Below are 15733 nucleotides of genomic sequence, written 5' to 3'. Positions count from 1 at the left end.
AGGATTTTCACATGTATTAAACTCAAGATTGTTGTGGAGGTACATGTTCTTGAAGTTATTGGAAAACTAGACTTGGTACTCTTCTTGCCTCATGTCAAAGTGATCTAGTTTTCCAAGGAGCAGCAGATCACATACCAAACCACAAGACAATTAATTTGAAGTTTTTTTTTTTACCTTTTTCCGTTTCCCCCCTCTTTTCCTTTTGAACTAGGAACTGCAAGAAGTCCATTCTGCAAAAGGCAGATATGTTGTGAAGGCTCATCATCAGTAGTGTAATCAATGAGATAGTGTGTGTAGTCATAAAAATATAATTAATGGTCTTCCAAATTAGATTTAGATGTCAAAAACTAAAAAAAAAAAGTAAAAATAAACAACGTTTAGACTTTAGACTAGTTTCTCAGTTTTTTTTTTTTTAAGTTTTTGTATAAAAAGCAAAAAGGATATATATATATATATTTGTTTTATTGTTTTCTCCAGATTTGATTCGGAACCGACACGCTCCACTTTAACACAAAACAGATTCAATCAATTCAACACTCTCTCCTCCTCCTCCAAGGCTCCGATTCGCTTCAATGAAGGATGGAGACTCCTCCTTACCATTAAGCACTTCTTCTTCTTCTTCCGCCGCGGCGGCTAAGAAGGAAACCGGTGGTTATTCCGCTCTCTTCTCCAAAGGCCGATACAAGTTTTGGGCCTTGGCTGCGATTCTCTTACTCGCTTTCTGGTCTATGCTCACCGGCACCGTCAACCTCCGTTGGTCTGCCGGTAACATTAACCATTTCACCGAAGATCTTGTCTTCCCGATTCCCGAGGATCTCGATGTTCTTGTGAGTCTTCTTCTTCTTCTTATTTGTGATCTCTCGTTTCTGTGATTTGATTTTGATAATTAATTGTGTGAGAGCTGAGATTAGGAAATGGAGGAGAGGGAGAAAGTGGTGAAGCACATGTGGGATGTGTATAACAATGGCCGTCGTATCAGGTTACCTAGGTTCTGGCAAGAGGCGTTCGAGGCTGCTTACGAGGAGCTTACCAGTGATGTTCCTGATGTCGTTGAAGCTGCTATTTCCGAGATCGCTAGGATGTCTATTCGCTCCGTCGTCATAGATCCGCCTCCCGTTCATTCTACGGTACTTGAGGATCTCACTACTCAATCTGCCTTCTCTCTCTCTCTATATATATATGCCTTTTAACACTTCACATTGCTGCTCTCTTTGTGCCCTTTTTACATATTATGCTTTGACTTTGCTTAGCCCATTGTCATTAGCTTTGGTTATACATACCTTCAATTAGCTTTGGAACATTGAGATGAGAACTCAAAAAAATAGAGATCAGATCTGCGTATTTGCTTCAGGTAGAAGAACTAGTCTTGAGAAGCCAACCATTCTGGATTATAGGTTACTATGATGCATAGTTGTTAGTAGTTTGTTCATTGGTGTCATCTTCTTGGCAGCTCTTTTTATCATGTCGTTAGTTTCTGGCTCATGTCCCTCTTAATAATGGTCCAAGTCTTTGTATACATATTATCCCATAATTCTAATCAACTTCATATGGATGTTGATCCCTTTTTGGAGGGTTAGTGTGCCAGTAGTGTATTAATATGAAAGCTTGTTCGTTTCTTGGTTCTACATTCTAGATTTTGCCATTAAAAGATATCTGCATAACTACAAAGTGATGATTGTCTGTTTGCAACTATAATTGGGAGAGACTATTGTTTCTCTGTCTGCTTTAAATTCCACACTAAGCCACATTAGGTATAGATAGTTATAAATGCTTGGATACTCTGTTTCTTTCCTCCATGTGACATGTTAGATGACAGTAGCAATCTCTTATTAGTGCATTATTCTGGTTTTTACAACCCAATTCCATGCGGTTGATCTGCTCAATCAATTGTAAAGAATTGATCTTCTCAACCTGATACTTCTTGCTAGATCCTACGTAAGCTATATAGCTGCAATGCTGCATTGATGGTTAGGAGAGTTAAGTATCGATCCAGTGACTCCCTTTAATAAGCCAAGATATAGAAGGAATTTGGCTATTTGGAAACCTTGAGTTTCTTTGTCTGTAGTAGATGATGGTAACGGATTAACTTGTGTTAGTTTGTTGATATATGTAATGAGTTTTGTCTACTTTATTTGCAGAATGTACGAGAATTGACAAAGACTCTAAAACTTGCCGACAAAGGAAGAACAACCCAAATATCAAAACCAAGCAGCCGACGATTGAAATAGTAACGGAGCTTCTCAAGTTTTTTAACCAAAGGTAGTGTAGTCGGCTGGCGTGGCGTGACCATACATATACTTAATGTCAGAAAGATCAATCAAACTCATCATCCCTAAAAAAATATGTCCATCATTAGTGTTATTTTTTCTTCCACTAGGGGCATGTAACATTTCACTATCATCTCTATAAACAAAATTTTGAGGAAGTTTCTCTTATCCACATCCTATTTGGCTCTGAATGGTAATGTCTTTTTTTTTTTTTTTTTTGGATTTAATGAAATGTTTCATATTTTGTTAGCCCATAAATTAATATACCTATCAATGAATCATTTTCTAAAGTCTGCTTTTGGTGAAAGAGAAGAATTCTTAATTTATTTTTTAAAGATTAATTTTCAAATTGAGTTTACGTGTTAAATACAATATTATGTAAAAAACGTCTGATCGGAAAAAAACACATGATATTTATTTTTATCACATGAAGTTTAATGAAGTTAAACTAGCTAGTGATTTATTTACCTCTAAATACACATAATTCCTACCAACTAAAAATTATTTACCTAATTAATAATTGTTATTTGTAAACTTGAGTAAAAAATAAACTTAAAATGGTATAAAAGCAGTTTTTTCTCATATAAAAAAAAAAATCATAATTTTTGCTTAGCCATAGATCTCAAAAAAAGTAATTTAAATAGAATTTCCCGACACCTTAAATTTAATTTTGATTTGATATCCTCCAGCGAACCTCATCTCTCTCCCGGAGAAAAAACCCTAGAGAAGCTCCGAGATAGCTCTACGCCATGGGGGACTTGAACGATCCATTCATGCGTAACCAAAACGCCGCCGTTCAGGCCCGCACTAAGGCTCAGAACCGATCTAATGTTCTTCAGCTCAAACTGGTTCGTCTCTCTATTTTTTTGTTGTAATTTTGCGATATTGGTTGTTATCATTGAGTTTGTCGACGGGATAATCAAAGTCTTTCAATGCGTGATTTATTATATACGAGACTGTTTGCTTGAACCTGTATTTACTGTGATTCCGATGCTAGTGATCTAGATCGCTTCTGAATTATGCTCACTAGTTTCAAATTGGCGTTTATTAAGAGTTTGGAATTAATACCATCTTGTTGGGAAGTTAATATGATGTCTTGCTTATTTGCAGATGGGTCAGAGCCACCCAACTGGCTTAACACCCACACTCTTGAAACTCTTTGAGCCACGACCGCCATTGGAGTTCCAGCCACCACCGGAGAAAAGAAAATGCCCTCCTTATACAGGTTTATATTTAGCTTCTTAGGTCTATTTAACTTCTTACTTATAATTGGCTTTGGAAGTGATTTTCTTTTTATTCATTCTAGGCATGGCTCAATTTGTGAGTCGCTTTGCTGAACCTGGAGAACCAGAGTATGCTCCACCTAAGCCGGAAGTTGAAACACCTGTATGTTTCACCCTCAATCCGTCTCTCTGTTATTCTTATTTCAGTGGCATACATATGGTCTTATATCTTTGTTTTACGGACTAGGCACAAAAAAGGGAGAGAATTCATAAATCCAGACTGGAGAAAGGAGTTGAAAAGGCTGCAGAGGAGCTCAAGAAATGTAAATTCTATCTTATAATTATAGCTAGGCTTTGTTTTGTGCCTTCATCTACTTCCAATTTTGTGAATTGAGGTTCTTCTTTGAAATTTTGTTTGCAGATGATCCAAATAATGATCCGAATGCTTCTGGAGATCCTTACAAGACATTGTTCGTTGCAAGACTTGTAAGTAGCGCTGCTTTCTTTTCAAATGACTTTCATAAACAGATGTGCTTTGTGGTGCTTGACTTTATGTACTGTTTCGCAGAACTACGAGACCTCTGAGAGTAAGATTAAAAGGGAGTTTGAAGCTTATGGACCAATTAAGCAGGTATGTATTTCTGAGCATTCCCTAACAGGTTCGGTAAGAAGTTATGAGATGTCTCCTCGCTCTTACTTTTACTTTGCAATATGTTTGATTTTACGTACTGTAGTCTCCAAAGTTCTATATTTTTTGCGTACATATTTTTTCTTTGAGACCAGTTTGAGCTGTATATGCCATGTGTTGCCTTGAATCTCTGCCTTCTTTACTATGCTTAAAGCCATGGGGCCTTTTTCGTGTAACATGCTAAAATAAAGTAGCTAGTAAACGATATTCTGGTCAATATTGTTTAATGTCGCAAACCTCTCTCCTCCGTGGTGATTGGTTAAGATATTTCGGGGCAAGTCAGAAAGTATAGGAACAGGTATAGATCAGGTAACTTTAATTATTGTCCCGTCCCTTCAGAGGATATATACTTCTTTTATCGAGGGCGTACACTCACAGGTTTCCATAGTTTCTGAGGCATACATTTTTCTTGAAACCCATCCTGGTAAGCCACTAAGATATATTTATTCCAGTCCTTCCTATATCCTTTTTTGGTCTTGTGAAAATACTTCATCCTACACGGGAAGAAGAAACTCTGGGATTTGGGCAGTGAAAGTAAGATCTTTAAACACTATCGGTATATAGAATAGGGAGTATATCAACCCTTCTCTCTTTTTGGTATTTTAAACAAATCTACTAAACCTCTATCTTCTGGCTTTTAAGGCTAGCAAAAGTATTATCAGCTACTATGAAGGTGATATGGTAAATTTTTACATTGTATATATAATACATATACATCTATATCAAAACTTCATAAAAAGTTTTAAAACCCTGGTAAGGGGTCGTTAAACCCTTCAGAAATGGTAAAACTTGCTGCCACGGAATCCATTTTTCTGCCAATACTTGATGTGGTGATGATGTGGAAGCCTGTTATGAAAAAAAGGTTGCCCGTGCTTGTTTGACTTGTAACACACCGTATCTGAAAGCTGGTTCAATTGCTCTTAGAGTTTGTGATGTCTTGATGTTTTTCTTTTTCTACACCTTAGGTTCAGTTGGTGACCGATCAGCAAACAAATAAACCCAAAGGTTATGCCTTCATCGAGTACTTGCATACACGTGATATGAAAGGTGAGTTTGTAATGTTTTCTCTATTCTGAGATATGAATTGTCCTACTAAAATACAGTTTGTGGTCTCTTATAGCTGCATATAAGCAAGGTGATGGAAGGAAGATTGATGGAAGAAGAGTTTTGGTTGATGTTGAGAGAGGTAGAACAGTCCCGAACTGGCGTCCCCGCAGACTTGGTGGTGGACTTGGTACATCTAGAGTTTCTGGTAAGAAGATTGCTGACGAGGAGGAACAACAACAACAACAATTGCAAGGAAGAATGTCTCACTCCGAGGAGCCCAGAGCCCGTGAAGATCGGTAAGAATTCTTCTTTCTTTATGCTTCTTTCCTTCTGTTGTCACCTGGTTGTTGCTGATAATGTTGCGTATATCAGTGAGAAATCTCGTGACAGGGGAAAGGACAGGGAACGCGAGCAGTCTCATGAGCGTCCCCGCGAACGGTCTCATGAGAGGTCCCGTGAGCGGTCTCGTGAGCGGTCTCGTGAGCGTTCCCGTGATAAACCAAGAGAGAGTCATAGAGAGGACAAGCACCACAGAGACAGGGAACGAGAAAGAGAGAGCAGGCGTGACCAAGGAGATAGAGACCGCCGAGGGGAGCGTACTCGAGATCACGACCGGGAAAGGAGTCGGAAAAGAGATCGTGATTACGAGAGCGTTGAGTATGAAGAAGATGGGGGAGGATCCCGCGACAGAGAGGCGGAGTATGAGCGGGGTGGGTCAAAACAGAGACGAGGTGATGAGTCAGAAGAAGGTCATGGGTACTACGAAGGGCGTAAGCGTTCAAGCCATTACGAGCAGTACGAACGTGAGGAGGAGCAAGGTGGCGACGTTGACCGTTATAATCAGTACGGTGACAGATATGAACGAGTGGAGGAAGATGAATACCGTTATGATGACCGCGGGTACAAGCGGTCAGAGCGATCCAAGTCGCGTGAGTATTTGCTTTGATCATCATCAGCTCAAGTTATATAATTTCCTTCCGTCGAGATAACAGTAAAAGTCTCTCAATATCGTGTTGTGTCTTGAAAACTAGTACTACTTGTTTTGTTTTCCTTCTGACAATTTATTTACTTTTGACCACTAAAAGATGATAACAAACAGGAAAAACCAAAATGCCCATACAAATTTTCATATTCTTCGATGATCATCGTATAAATAAAACCAAAATCGTATATATATAGGGGGAAATAAATCTCAGGGGTAAAGGTGTCAATTCAAGTTTCCCGCCCCTCGGTCGCCACTCCCAATTTAATAAAAAAGAAATGAGAAAATAGGGCGTAAATGTGAGAGAGAGTGAGTAGGGGGGGGGGGGGGGGTGTGTCTTTTCATTATACCGTCTCGGTTTTTGAATTTGCTCTCCGAAAGCGACGGAGTTTGTTCGTTTCTGTGGTTTCTGTTCTCCCGCCGTTTGGGTTTTTCTTACCGGAGGAGTTTCCTTCCTTCCTTCTTCTTCGATGGTTAGCCTACGCTCCGCAAAATTCACTCCGTAAGTCTCTCACCTTTTCGTTTCATTCTCTCCGGCGATTTTATGGGTCCTTAACGCCGCTCGCTGTTCTTGGGGTTTTTTTGTTGGCTCCGTCTCTGCGAAATTTTGCTTGTCATGATTTGGATTATATCCTTAGTTTGTTGGTCACGCTGTTGATTTTCTATATCTCGATTTTGGATTTTTGGATTCTTAGGGCTCCGGAAATGGTCATCGACGTTGAAACGGAGAAAGATGCTTCTGGTGATTCACCCACTTCTGTTCTCAACGAGGAGGTTTGTTCTGTGTTTTACATTTTCCCTTTGGTATAATATTGTGGAAAAAGCTTAGAAAGAAAAAGTTTATTTTGCTCCTTTTCCCCTTTTCGTCTTTGAGGAATGTGAAAGTTTTCTGTAAATGGGTATTACTTTCACTGATGTTGCTCTGTATCTGATTTTGAAGGATAACTGTGAGGAGATAACCGCTACTGTTGTTGAGGAAGAGATACTTCTAGCCAAAAATGGGGATTCGTCTCTTATTTCTGAAGCCATGGCTCGTGAGGAAGAGCATCTGCTCAAAATTCGGAAAGATGAAGAGCAATTTAACAATGCTGGATCTGCTGATGCTCCTGATTTGAATGAAACTCAGTTTACTAAACTCGATGAGCTCTTGACGCAAACTCAGCTCTACTCTGAGTTTCTCCTTGAGAAAATGGAGGATATCACCAATGTACTAATCTTCTTTATTTCCTTCTCTCCTTTGTTTTTTGTTCCTCACTTTTGGAACGAGACTCATTATTCTTATGTGACTACTTGTTGGTGAAATTTGTTTTTGCTAGAATGGTATCGAAGGTGAGACCCTAAAAGCTGAGCCCGAGAAGACTGGTCGTGGACGCAAAAGAAAGGCTGCTTCTCAGATAAACAATGTTGGTTCCTTTTTTATCCACCATGCTTGATCTTGGGTTCCTGTTTTTTTGGAAAATCAACTTACTCGAATGCTTTTTTCTTCATTCAGAGAAAGGCTAAGAGAGCGGTTGCTGCTATGATTTCAAGAGATAAAGAAGTTGGTGACACCACCAACTCAGATCTGACAGAAGAAGAAAGAGTCATGAAAGAGCAGAGTGAACTAGTTCCTCTTCTCACTGGTGGGCAGTTAAAGTCTTATCAGCTTAAAGGTGTGAAATGGCTTATATCGTTGTGGCAAAATGGTTTGAATGGAATCTTAGCTGATCAAATGGGACTTGGAAAGACAATTCAAACGATTGGTTTCTTATCACACCTGAAAGGAAATGGGTTGGATGGTCCATATCTAGTCATTGCTCCACTGTCTACTCTTTCAAATTGGTTCAATGAGATTGCTAGGTACTCTCTTGACCATTATTGTTTGTATAGATGCAAGGCTTTGGGGTTTTCGTTGAAAGTGTTCTCCCCCTTGTTGAACAGGTTCACGCCTTCCATTAATGCAATCATCTACCATGGTGATAAAAAACAAAGGGACGAACTCAGGAGGAAGCACATGCCCAAAACTGTTGGTCCGAAGTTCCCTATAGTTATTACATCATTTGAGGTCGCTATGAATGATGCTAAAAAAAATCTGCGGCACTATCCATGGAAATATGTTGTGATTGATGAGGTAAGTTTCTGGATTGCCTAATGTTCTAGGCTTTTGAGGTGAAAATGATCCTTCTTAATTATATTTTTGTTCTTGTATCTTACAGGGGCACAGGTTGAAAAACCACAAGTGTAAATTGCTGAGGGAACTAAATCACTTGAAGATGGAGAACAAACTTCTGCTGACAGGAACACCTCTGCAAAATAATTTGTCTGAGCTTTGGTCACTGTTGAATTTTATTCTGCCTGACATCTTTGCATCACATGATGAATTTGAATCATGGTACAAACATGGTTCTTTTCTACTATTATCCCTAGCTAGTACTTTGTCTTCTGATGGTGGCAGCTTTTTGACATTTATTCTGTACAGGTTTGATTTTTCTGATAAGAACAAAAATGAAGCAACCAAGGAAGAAGGAGAAGAGAAAAGAAGAGCTCAAGTAAGAACTGTTATGGTCAATGTTGCTATATATCTTTGATTGTATATGTCTCAAGCAATTGAGTAAAATTTTGTCTAGGTTGTTGCCAAACTTCATGGTATACTACGACCATTCATCCTTCGAAGAATGAAATGTGATGTTGAGCTCTCGCTTCCACGGAAAAAGGAGATTATTATGTACGCTACAATGACTGATCACCAGAAAAAGTTTCAGGAACATCTCGTGAATCGCACGTTGGAAGCACATATTGGTGAGAATACTTTCCGTGGTACTTGTTCTTCTTTGTTTTTATGCTTTATGTTTGATTATGTCATTTTCTGCATATTTATGATCATCCTTTAAACTCCAGGTCAAGGCTGGAAAGGAAAGCTTAATAACCTGATGATTCAACTTCGGAAGAACTGCAACCATCCTGACCTTCTCCAGGGACAAATTGATGGTTCATGTATGTCAATGTGCCTCTTATGAAACACTAAGAAAAAAAAAAACTTCTGTCTTACTGATCTGTCTAATTGTTTCATTTCTATACAGATCTTTACCCTCCAGTTGAAGAGATTGTTGGACAGTGTGGGAAATTTCGCTTATTGGAGAGGTTGCTTGTCCGGTTATTTGCCAAAAATCACAAAGTATGTTCCACAAAACCATTGCTTGTAGCCCATTTCCCTTAAGAACTACTCTGATCCATTTGCTGATGACCAGGTCCTAATCTTCTCCCAGTGGACGAAACTTTTGGACATTATGGATTACTATTTTAGTGAGAAGGGGTTTGAGGTTTGCAGAATCGATGGCAGTGTGAAGCTGGATGAAAGACGAAGACAGGTTTCTCTTGTGCTTATGCTGCTTTATTTTTGCTGTAAGCAATTTTCTGAGGTCTCTCTCTCTCTTTCTCTACCTTGAAACAGATCAAAGAGTTCAGTGATGAGAAGAGCAGCTGTAGAATATTTCTCCTCAGTACCAGAGCCGGAGGACTCGGAATCAATCTTACTGCTGCTGATACATGCATCCTCTACGACAGCGACTGGGTAATAAATCAGTCAATTTTCTATGAAGGAATTCTTTCTCTTTCGTGTTATCTCCAACTGTGTTTTGTCTGATCTCCAGAACCCTCAAATGGACTTGCAAGCCATGGACAGATGCCACAGAATTGGGCAGACAAAACCTGTTCATGTTTATAGGCTTGCAACGGCTCAGTCAGTAGAGGTAAAACTCTTTCATTGTTCATATAAAATTATAAATCTATCTTTAACTCCAAACCAGTGAGATTGTTGCCTCATGAGATTGGTTTATGGCATTTGGAACAGACCCGGATTCTGAAACGAGCGTACAGTAAGCTTAAGCTGGAACATGTGGTTATTGGCAAAGGGCAGTTTCATCAAGAACGTGCCAAGTCTTCGACACCACTAGAGGTTTTAGATTCTATATCGAAACCCAATCCTTTTTTATATTATTATACTTAATAAAAGAACGATCTTGTATTAAAATCATGAACCAAATAAATACGCAGGAAGAGGACATATTGGCGTTGCTCAAGGACGAAGAAACCGCTGAAGATAAACTGATACAAACCGATATAAGCGAGGAGGATCTTGACAGGTTGCTTGACCGGAGTGACCTGACGATTACTTTACCGGGAGAGAAACAAGCTGATAAATCTTTTCCAGTGAAGGGTCCGGGTTGGGAAGTGGTTCTGCCTAGTACTGCAGGAGGAATGCTTTCTTCCCTGAACAGTTAGGACCATCAAGGCACGCCTTAAAACCACTTCGGTGTGTTTTTTTTTTCCGGGAAGATTACCGGTTACTTTTGGCTGAAAGGATTCGATCATTAGAGGGGCTCGGAAGTTTTTGTAAGTTAAGAAGTCACTTAAAACTTTGAAACATTAGAGTTAATGGTGATTAGCACTTCAGGATGACTAAAACGATTGGCCCTCTAATTTTGCAATTGCGGGTAGAAATATTTTTTTTTTGGTTATAATGCAATATTGGCTTATATAAAATTATTTTCTTACGCAAGTTATGTGATCTTATGTTTTGATTTGTGCTTTCTTTAACACATGGTGATTATTATAACACAAGTACACAACAATGGATAGAAAAACAAAAAAAAAAATGAAAAAAGCTCCGATGCCGGGAATCGAACCCGGGTCTCCTGGGTGAAAGCCAGATATCCTAACCGCTGGACGACATCGGATTTGATGTTATAGTCTCATATTTATACTTCCTTGATACTTGTTGTTTTATTTGATTTAATGGTCCAAAAACTGAACACGAGACGCCGACAAGAATAAATGGGGCACCAAAAATATGTATGAGGGTATTATCGACAATTTGACCATCACAAGAAGAGCCTAAAGCCTAATCTTGGGGGGGTTAAGTTAGTAAAGTAAGCGGTTGAGACGTAATTACCGTGTGAGAATAAGGGTAGAAAGGGAATTAAAGAGAAGTCATCATCGTTTTCCATTTTTCTTATTTTAAGCGCCTCGGTGGCTATCTCACACTCCGTTCGCGTCCTCCTCTTTAAGGGAACCTCCCCTCTTCTACGCCCAAAACAACAAACTACTAATTCGTATTCTCTCCTCATTTCTTCTTACGGCTTTGCATCGAAGAAACTGATTCGCTTGTGGAATCAAACAACAACAAAGATGTGGCGCTGCGTCTCTCGTGGCTTTCGAGCTCCTTCTTCAAAGACCTCTTCCCTCTTTGATGGCGTCTCTGGATCTCGCTTTCCCAGATTCTTCTCCACCGGTTCCGTACGATCTCTCTTCCTTCTCCTTCCGCTTTTTTCAATTTCCCTATACGATCTCTCTTTCTTCTCCACCGGTTCCGTACGATCTCTCTTCCACGATCTCTCTTCCTTCTCCTTCCGCTTTTGTCCGCCATCAAAATTAAAATGCGTTACTAGTAGTAGTCGAGCAAATTCTGAGAATCGGAGCCTTGGTTGATTTTGATCGATTCGGTTTGTGGTTTTGTTTATTTGTGTTACCTATTGAGCAGACCGATACGAAATCCTCTTACACGATAGTGGATCACACCTACGATGCGGTTGTTGTGGGAGCTGGTGGTGCTGGACTTAGGGCGGCGATTGGGTTATCGGAGCATGGCTTTAACACGGCTTGCATTACTAAGCTATTCCCCACCAGGTCACATACTGTCGCTGCTCAGGTATTTTTTTTTTTTTTTTTTTTAACGATCCTCTGTGTATGATTCGATTTTAAATGGAGTTTGGATTCTTTGAGATTTGAGTTTATGATTTGGAAAAAATTGTTGTGAAGGGTGGTATTAATGCTGCACTGGGAAATATGTCCGAAGATGACTGGAGATGGCACATGTATGACACTGTCAAAGGAAGTGACTGGCTAGGTAATTTTGTTCTTTGTTTCTTTCTGTTCTTTCTTTTAGTGGATTGATTTTGCTCGTTCACTTGTTTTGTGCAAGTACTGAGTTTCTTTTCTTTTGTGTAGGTGATCAAGATGCTATCCAGTATATGTGTAGAGAGGCACCAAAAGCAGTTATTGAACTTGAGAATTATGGTCTGCCGTTTTCTCGTACTGAAGAGGGGAAAATTTACCAGCGTGCATTTGGTGGTCAGAGTCTTGATTTTGGAAAAGGTGATTTGTCTGATCCCTTTCTGGTATCGATACTCTTATTTACTTTGTTTTAGTAGATCTCTCATGTTGGCTTTCTTATTATTCTACCATCAGGTGGTCAGGCCTATCGTTGTGCTTGTGCTGCGGATCGGACTGGGCATGCTCTGTTGCATACTCTCTATGGACAAGCCATGAAGCATAACACACAGTTCTTTGTTGAATACTTTGCCTTGGATTTGCTCATGGCTAGTGATGGTAAGTCTCTCTCAGTTATTCACCTCTCACTGTTCCTTGTGTTAGTATTTGCCTATTTCATGTTAGGGGGATGTCTAGTAATGATTTTATGAGCTAGGTTTCATAGCTCTTATTGATCAATTTTGGACTTAAGGGTTAGTGACTCTGTAGTTAATGCAACATTTTTCTATCTAATATGCAGGCAGTTGCCAGGGTGTAATTGCACTAAACATGGAAGATGGAACATTGCATCGTTTCCGCTCTGCACAAACAATTTTGGCCACTGGGGTGAGCTAGTTGTATTTATGTGATACAAAATTTTCCCAATAGTGAAAATATACTCACCTAATGGCTGCTGTTTTTCCAGGGGTACGGCAGAGCATACTTCTCTGCAACCTCAGCACATACTTGCACAGGTGATGGAAATGCCATGGTTGCACGGGCCGGTCTTCCACTCCAGGTTCTCACCTGTTTCGCTTTGATTAAAAATGGTGTACGTGGTATTGTTCTGTTATTTGTATGCTAATAATCATATTGACTAATAAATTTATGCAGGACTTGGAGTTTGTTCAATTCCATCCAACGGGTATATATGGGGCCGGATGTCTCATCACTGAAGGTTAGTATCTCTTCTTCACATACTCGAATTTGTCTGCAAACATAAGATTTAATGTTTTTAACAATTACATCTTTGGTGCTTGCACTATATACGATTGCAGGATCTCGAGGTGAAGGTGGTATCCTGAGAAACAGTGAAGGTGAACGTTTTATGGAACGATATGCTCCTACAGCCAAGGATCTTGCATCAAGAGATGTTGTCTCCAGATCCATGACTATGGAAATCAGGGAAGGTCGTGGTGTAGGTAGTAAAACTACTTTTTCTTTTTCTTTTTCGGAGCGAACTCTCATACATCTTTATCCGTGCTTAGTTTGATTTTCACCCTGGAAAACTTCTGCTGTTTTCTTCTAGGACCGCATAAGGATCATATCTATCTGCATTTGAATCATCTTCCTCCAGAAGTTCTAAAAGAAAGGCTTCCTGGAATCTCTGAGACCGCTGCCATCTTTGCTGGTGTTGATGTTACCAAAGAGCCAATTCCAGTATTACCCACGGTTCATTATAACATGGGTGGTATCCCGACAAACTACCACGGCGAGGTAAGAATAGAAAACTTCTTAAGAGAAACTTCACTAAACTTTTGGTGTAGTAAAGTACTAGGAGCCTATTAGTTAAAGCAAATCTTTTAATTATGCAGGTAGTTACCATCAAAGGTGATGATCCTGATGCAGTGATTCCTGGGCTAATGGCTGCTGGAGAGGCAGCTTGTGCATCTGTTCATGGTGCCAACAGGCTTGGTGCAAATTCACTGCTCGACATCGTCGTGTTTGGTCGTGCCTGTGCAAATAGAGTTGCAGAGATAAGCAAGCCAGGTTAGTCTTTTTGAGGATCTCGAGATTGCTATTGTTATAAAGAAAAAGATAATTCTCGACTGATGTTATTATCCTTTATGCGATTGGTGCAGGGGAGAAACAGAAACCTCTTGAGAAGGACGCGGGTGAGAAGACTATTGCATGGCTGGACAGGTTGAGAAACTCAAACGGTTCGCTTCCTACTTCAACTATTAGATTGAACATGCAGAGAGTTATGCAGAACAACGCAGCTGTCTTCCGCACACAAGAAACATTGGAAGAAGGTAGTAAAAATATCTAACCTTGTTCTACATTCATTCAAAGCTCTCGCCTGCAACTGCACACCATTTTCTTACCATATTTTCCCATGAAATACTCACAGGTTGTCAGTTGATTGACAAGGCGTGGGAAAGTTTTGGGGACGTCCAGGTGAAAGATCGGAGTTTGATATGGTAAAAAGACAGACTTTACATGGGATTGATTATTATACTATTCGAAAAACTTTTTTTTTTTTTTTAACTCTTTGTTCATCCTGGAAACTATGAATGGATGCAGGAACTCTGATTTGATAGAGACATTGGAACTGGAGAACCTTTTGATAAACGCATCCATAACAATGCATTCAGCGGAAGCAAGAAAGGAAAGCAGAGGAGCACATGCCCGGGAAGATTTCACGGTTTGATTCCTTCCTCTGCCCTTCCACATTGATTGATTTCCCGTAATGATAAAACCACAATATAGTATTAACGTAATAAATGTATTGCAGAAAAGAGAGGATGGAGAATGGATGAAGCATACGTTGGGATATTGGGAAGATGAGAAAGTGAGATTGGATTATAGACCTGTTCACATGGACACTCTCGACGATGAAATTGACACTTTCCCTCCTAAAGCTCGTGTCTATTGATTGAGCAAGGCCATGCTTTTTATTTTGTCTGTCGACGGAAAAATAATAATCAGGAACCAAGAAAAAGGGGATTAGGAGAAGACAAAGGAGTTTGCTATTTATGAGCTGATGGAACACAAAGGAGTGTTCTGGAACTGGATTTTACGTTTTTACACCAGAAACGATGAAATAAATTGATTTTATAAAGAACCTACATTTAGTTCCTGAAACTGTTTACATTCTTTGTTACTTGTTATTATTAAGCCTTGGTGATGTTCTTTGTTTTATTTTCTAAAAAGTTATGTTTGAATTGTGTGTATCTATCATAAACTATTTTGAGATGATCATAGCTAGGTATCAATAACTGTCAGAGCACGAGGTCCCATTTTGTCTCTTTTTGATGTTTCTTTTAGGTAAATCCGGATCAGAGAAGACATTTTTAGGCTAGCTCTATATAGCATACAAGTTGTTTCTTCATCTTTTGGTCAACAGCTTTAATTGATTATAGAGGATCAAATATTTGCGGATCTGAAGGAATTATAGATTGGCCAGGTCGTCGTTGCTAGATGCTAGAATGTGTTGTAGTAGAAAATGCGAGTCATTTATAATGCCTCTCTCTCTAAAAGTCGTCCCACTTGCTTATGGCGTATACGAAAAAGTGCTATTCCACATATGCAATTTGCAGATACAGTCGGTGATTGTAAATAAATACTTAAATGATGTAACCCATTACGACCTCGAAGCTTAGAAACGAGCCCCACAACAATTCGAATACTACAATCGTAAAACATAATGCCCATATAGTACTATTATATATATATATATATATATATATCCGCGTGCGTGTGTGTTTGTTTATTTTTCCTAATTAGAACCAATCAATGA

At 39.3% G+C, this 15733-nt stretch overlaps 4 protein-coding genes and 1 non-coding gene across 6 annotated transcripts; 4 read left to right on the top strand and 1 right to left on the bottom strand.

The window, feature by feature from the left end:
- The first annotated feature begins 209 nt into the window (after nt 1-209).
- LOC104762894 (uncharacterized) lies at nt 210-2557 on the top strand. The gene is made up of 3 exons (XM_010486292.3): nt 210-827; nt 912-1127; nt 2139-2557. Exons 1-3 carry the CDS (start codon nt 573-575, stop codon nt 2226-2228), a joined length of 561 nt encoding a protein of 186 aa, XP_010484594.1. The 5' UTR covers nt 210-572; the 3' UTR covers nt 2229-2557.
- Nucleotides 2558-2879: 322 nt separating this feature from the next.
- On the top strand, nt 2880-6330 carry LOC104762893 (U1 small nuclear ribonucleoprotein 70 kDa). The gene is made up of 9 exons (XM_087498531.1): nt 2880-3115; nt 3378-3492; nt 3574-3653; nt 3738-3813; nt 3912-3976; nt 4059-4121; nt 5144-5225; nt 5299-5521; nt 5598-6330. The coding sequence occupies exons 1-9, from the start codon at nt 3017-3019 to the stop codon at nt 6169-6171; spliced, it is 1377 nt and encodes a 458-aa protein (XP_087354657.1). The 5' UTR covers nt 2880-3016; the 3' UTR covers nt 6172-6330.
- A 118-nt stretch (nt 6331-6448) lies between these two features.
- Nucleotides 6449-10744, top strand: LOC104762892 (chromatin remodeling protein DDM1). The gene is made up of 16 exons (XM_087498530.1): nt 6449-6709; nt 6903-6981; nt 7148-7414; nt 7524-7610; nt 7700-8046; nt 8128-8317; nt 8403-8578; nt 8666-8735; nt 8814-8985; nt 9085-9180; nt 9267-9361; nt 9435-9554; nt 9638-9757; nt 9837-9935; nt 10037-10141; nt 10240-10744. The coding sequence occupies exons 1-16, from the start codon at nt 6678-6680 to the stop codon at nt 10465-10467; spliced, it is 2283 nt and encodes a 760-aa protein (XP_087354656.1). The 5' UTR covers nt 6449-6677; the 3' UTR covers nt 10468-10744.
- Nucleotides 10745-10850: 106 nt separating this feature from the next.
- Nucleotides 10851-10922, bottom strand: TRNAE-UUC (transfer RNA glutamic acid (anticodon UUC)). The gene has a single exon. It is a non-coding gene; the product is annotated as a tRNA-Glu (tRNA).
- A 36-nt stretch (nt 10923-10958) lies between these two features.
- On the top strand, nt 10959-15195 carry LOC104762990 (succinate dehydrogenase [ubiquinone] flavoprotein subunit 1, mitochondrial). 2 transcript variants are annotated; one of them, XM_010486414.3, is made up of 15 exons: nt 10959-11481; nt 11726-11893; nt 12004-12091; nt 12193-12339; nt 12433-12573; nt 12755-12840; nt 12920-13012; nt 13108-13171; nt 13272-13415; nt 13523-13710; nt 13809-13983; nt 14076-14246; nt 14345-14414; nt 14518-14638; nt 14729-15195. In XM_010486414.3, the coding sequence occupies exons 1-15, from the start codon at nt 11374-11376 to the stop codon at nt 14867-14869; spliced, it is 1905 nt and encodes a 634-aa protein (XP_010484716.2). In that variant the 5' UTR covers nt 10959-11373; the 3' UTR covers nt 14870-15195. The 2 variants fall into 2 exon arrangements, with proteins under 2 accessions (XP_010484716.2, XP_087354655.1); XM_087498529.1 differs by having other exon boundaries at nt 11222-11556.
- Nucleotides 15196-15733: the final 538 nt, after the last annotated feature.

This window comes from Camelina sativa, chromosome 18 (genome assembly GCF_030686135.1).
Source record: "Camelina sativa cultivar CO46 ecotype springtype chromosome 18, ASM3068613v1".
NCBI classification, from domain to species: Eukaryota; Viridiplantae; Streptophyta; class Magnoliopsida; order Brassicales; family Brassicaceae; genus Camelina; species Camelina sativa.
Note: the sequence above shows the minus strand (reverse complement) of the source record. Positions and strands in the feature narration are given on the sequence as shown.

Coding starts and splice junctions, on each gene's coding strand:
- LOC104762892 (XM_087498530.1), top strand. CDS start 6,678: ATGGTTAGCCTACGCTCCGCAAAATTCACTCC. Junction 9,181..9,266: donor GGGACAAATTGATGGTTCAT/GTATGTCAATGT, acceptor ATTTCTATACAG/ATCTTTACCCTCCAGTTGAA. Junction 9,936..10,036: donor CAACGGCTCAGTCAGTAGAG/GTAAAACTCTTT, acceptor CATTTGGAACAG/ACCCGGATTCTGAAACGAGC.
- LOC104762990 (XM_087498529.1), top strand. CDS start 11,374: ATGTGGCGCTGCGTCTCTCGTGGCTTTCGAGCTCCTTCTTCAAAGACC. Junction 13,013..13,107: donor GGGCCGGTCTTCCACTCCAG/GTTCTCACCTGT, acceptor AAATTTATGCAG/GACTTGGAGTTTGTTCAATT. Junction 13,984..14,075: donor TGCAGAGATAAGCAAGCCAG/GTTAGTCTTTTT, acceptor CGATTGGTGCAG/GGGAGAAACAGAAACCTCTT.
- LOC104762893 (XM_087498531.1), top strand. CDS start 3,017: ATGGGGGACTTGAACGATCCATTCATGCGTAACCAAAACGCCGCCGTT. Junction 3,814..3,911: donor TGCAGAGGAGCTCAAGAAAT/GTAAATTCTATC, acceptor TTTTGTTTGCAG/ATGATCCAAATAATGATCCG. Junction 4,122..5,143: donor CTTATGGACCAATTAAGCAG/GTATGTATTTCT, acceptor TCTACACCTTAG/GTTCAGTTGGTGACCGATCA.
- LOC104762894 (XM_010486292.3), top strand. CDS start 573: ATGAAGGATGGAGACTCCTCCTTACCATTAAGCACTTCTTCTTCTTCT. Junction 828..911: donor CCGAGGATCTCGATGTTCTT/GTGAGTCTTCTT, acceptor AGCTGAGATTAG/GAAATGGAGGAGAGGGAGAA. Junction 1,128..2,138: donor CGCCTCCCGTTCATTCTACG/GTACTTGAGGAT, acceptor CTTTATTTGCAG/AATGTACGAGAATTGACAAA.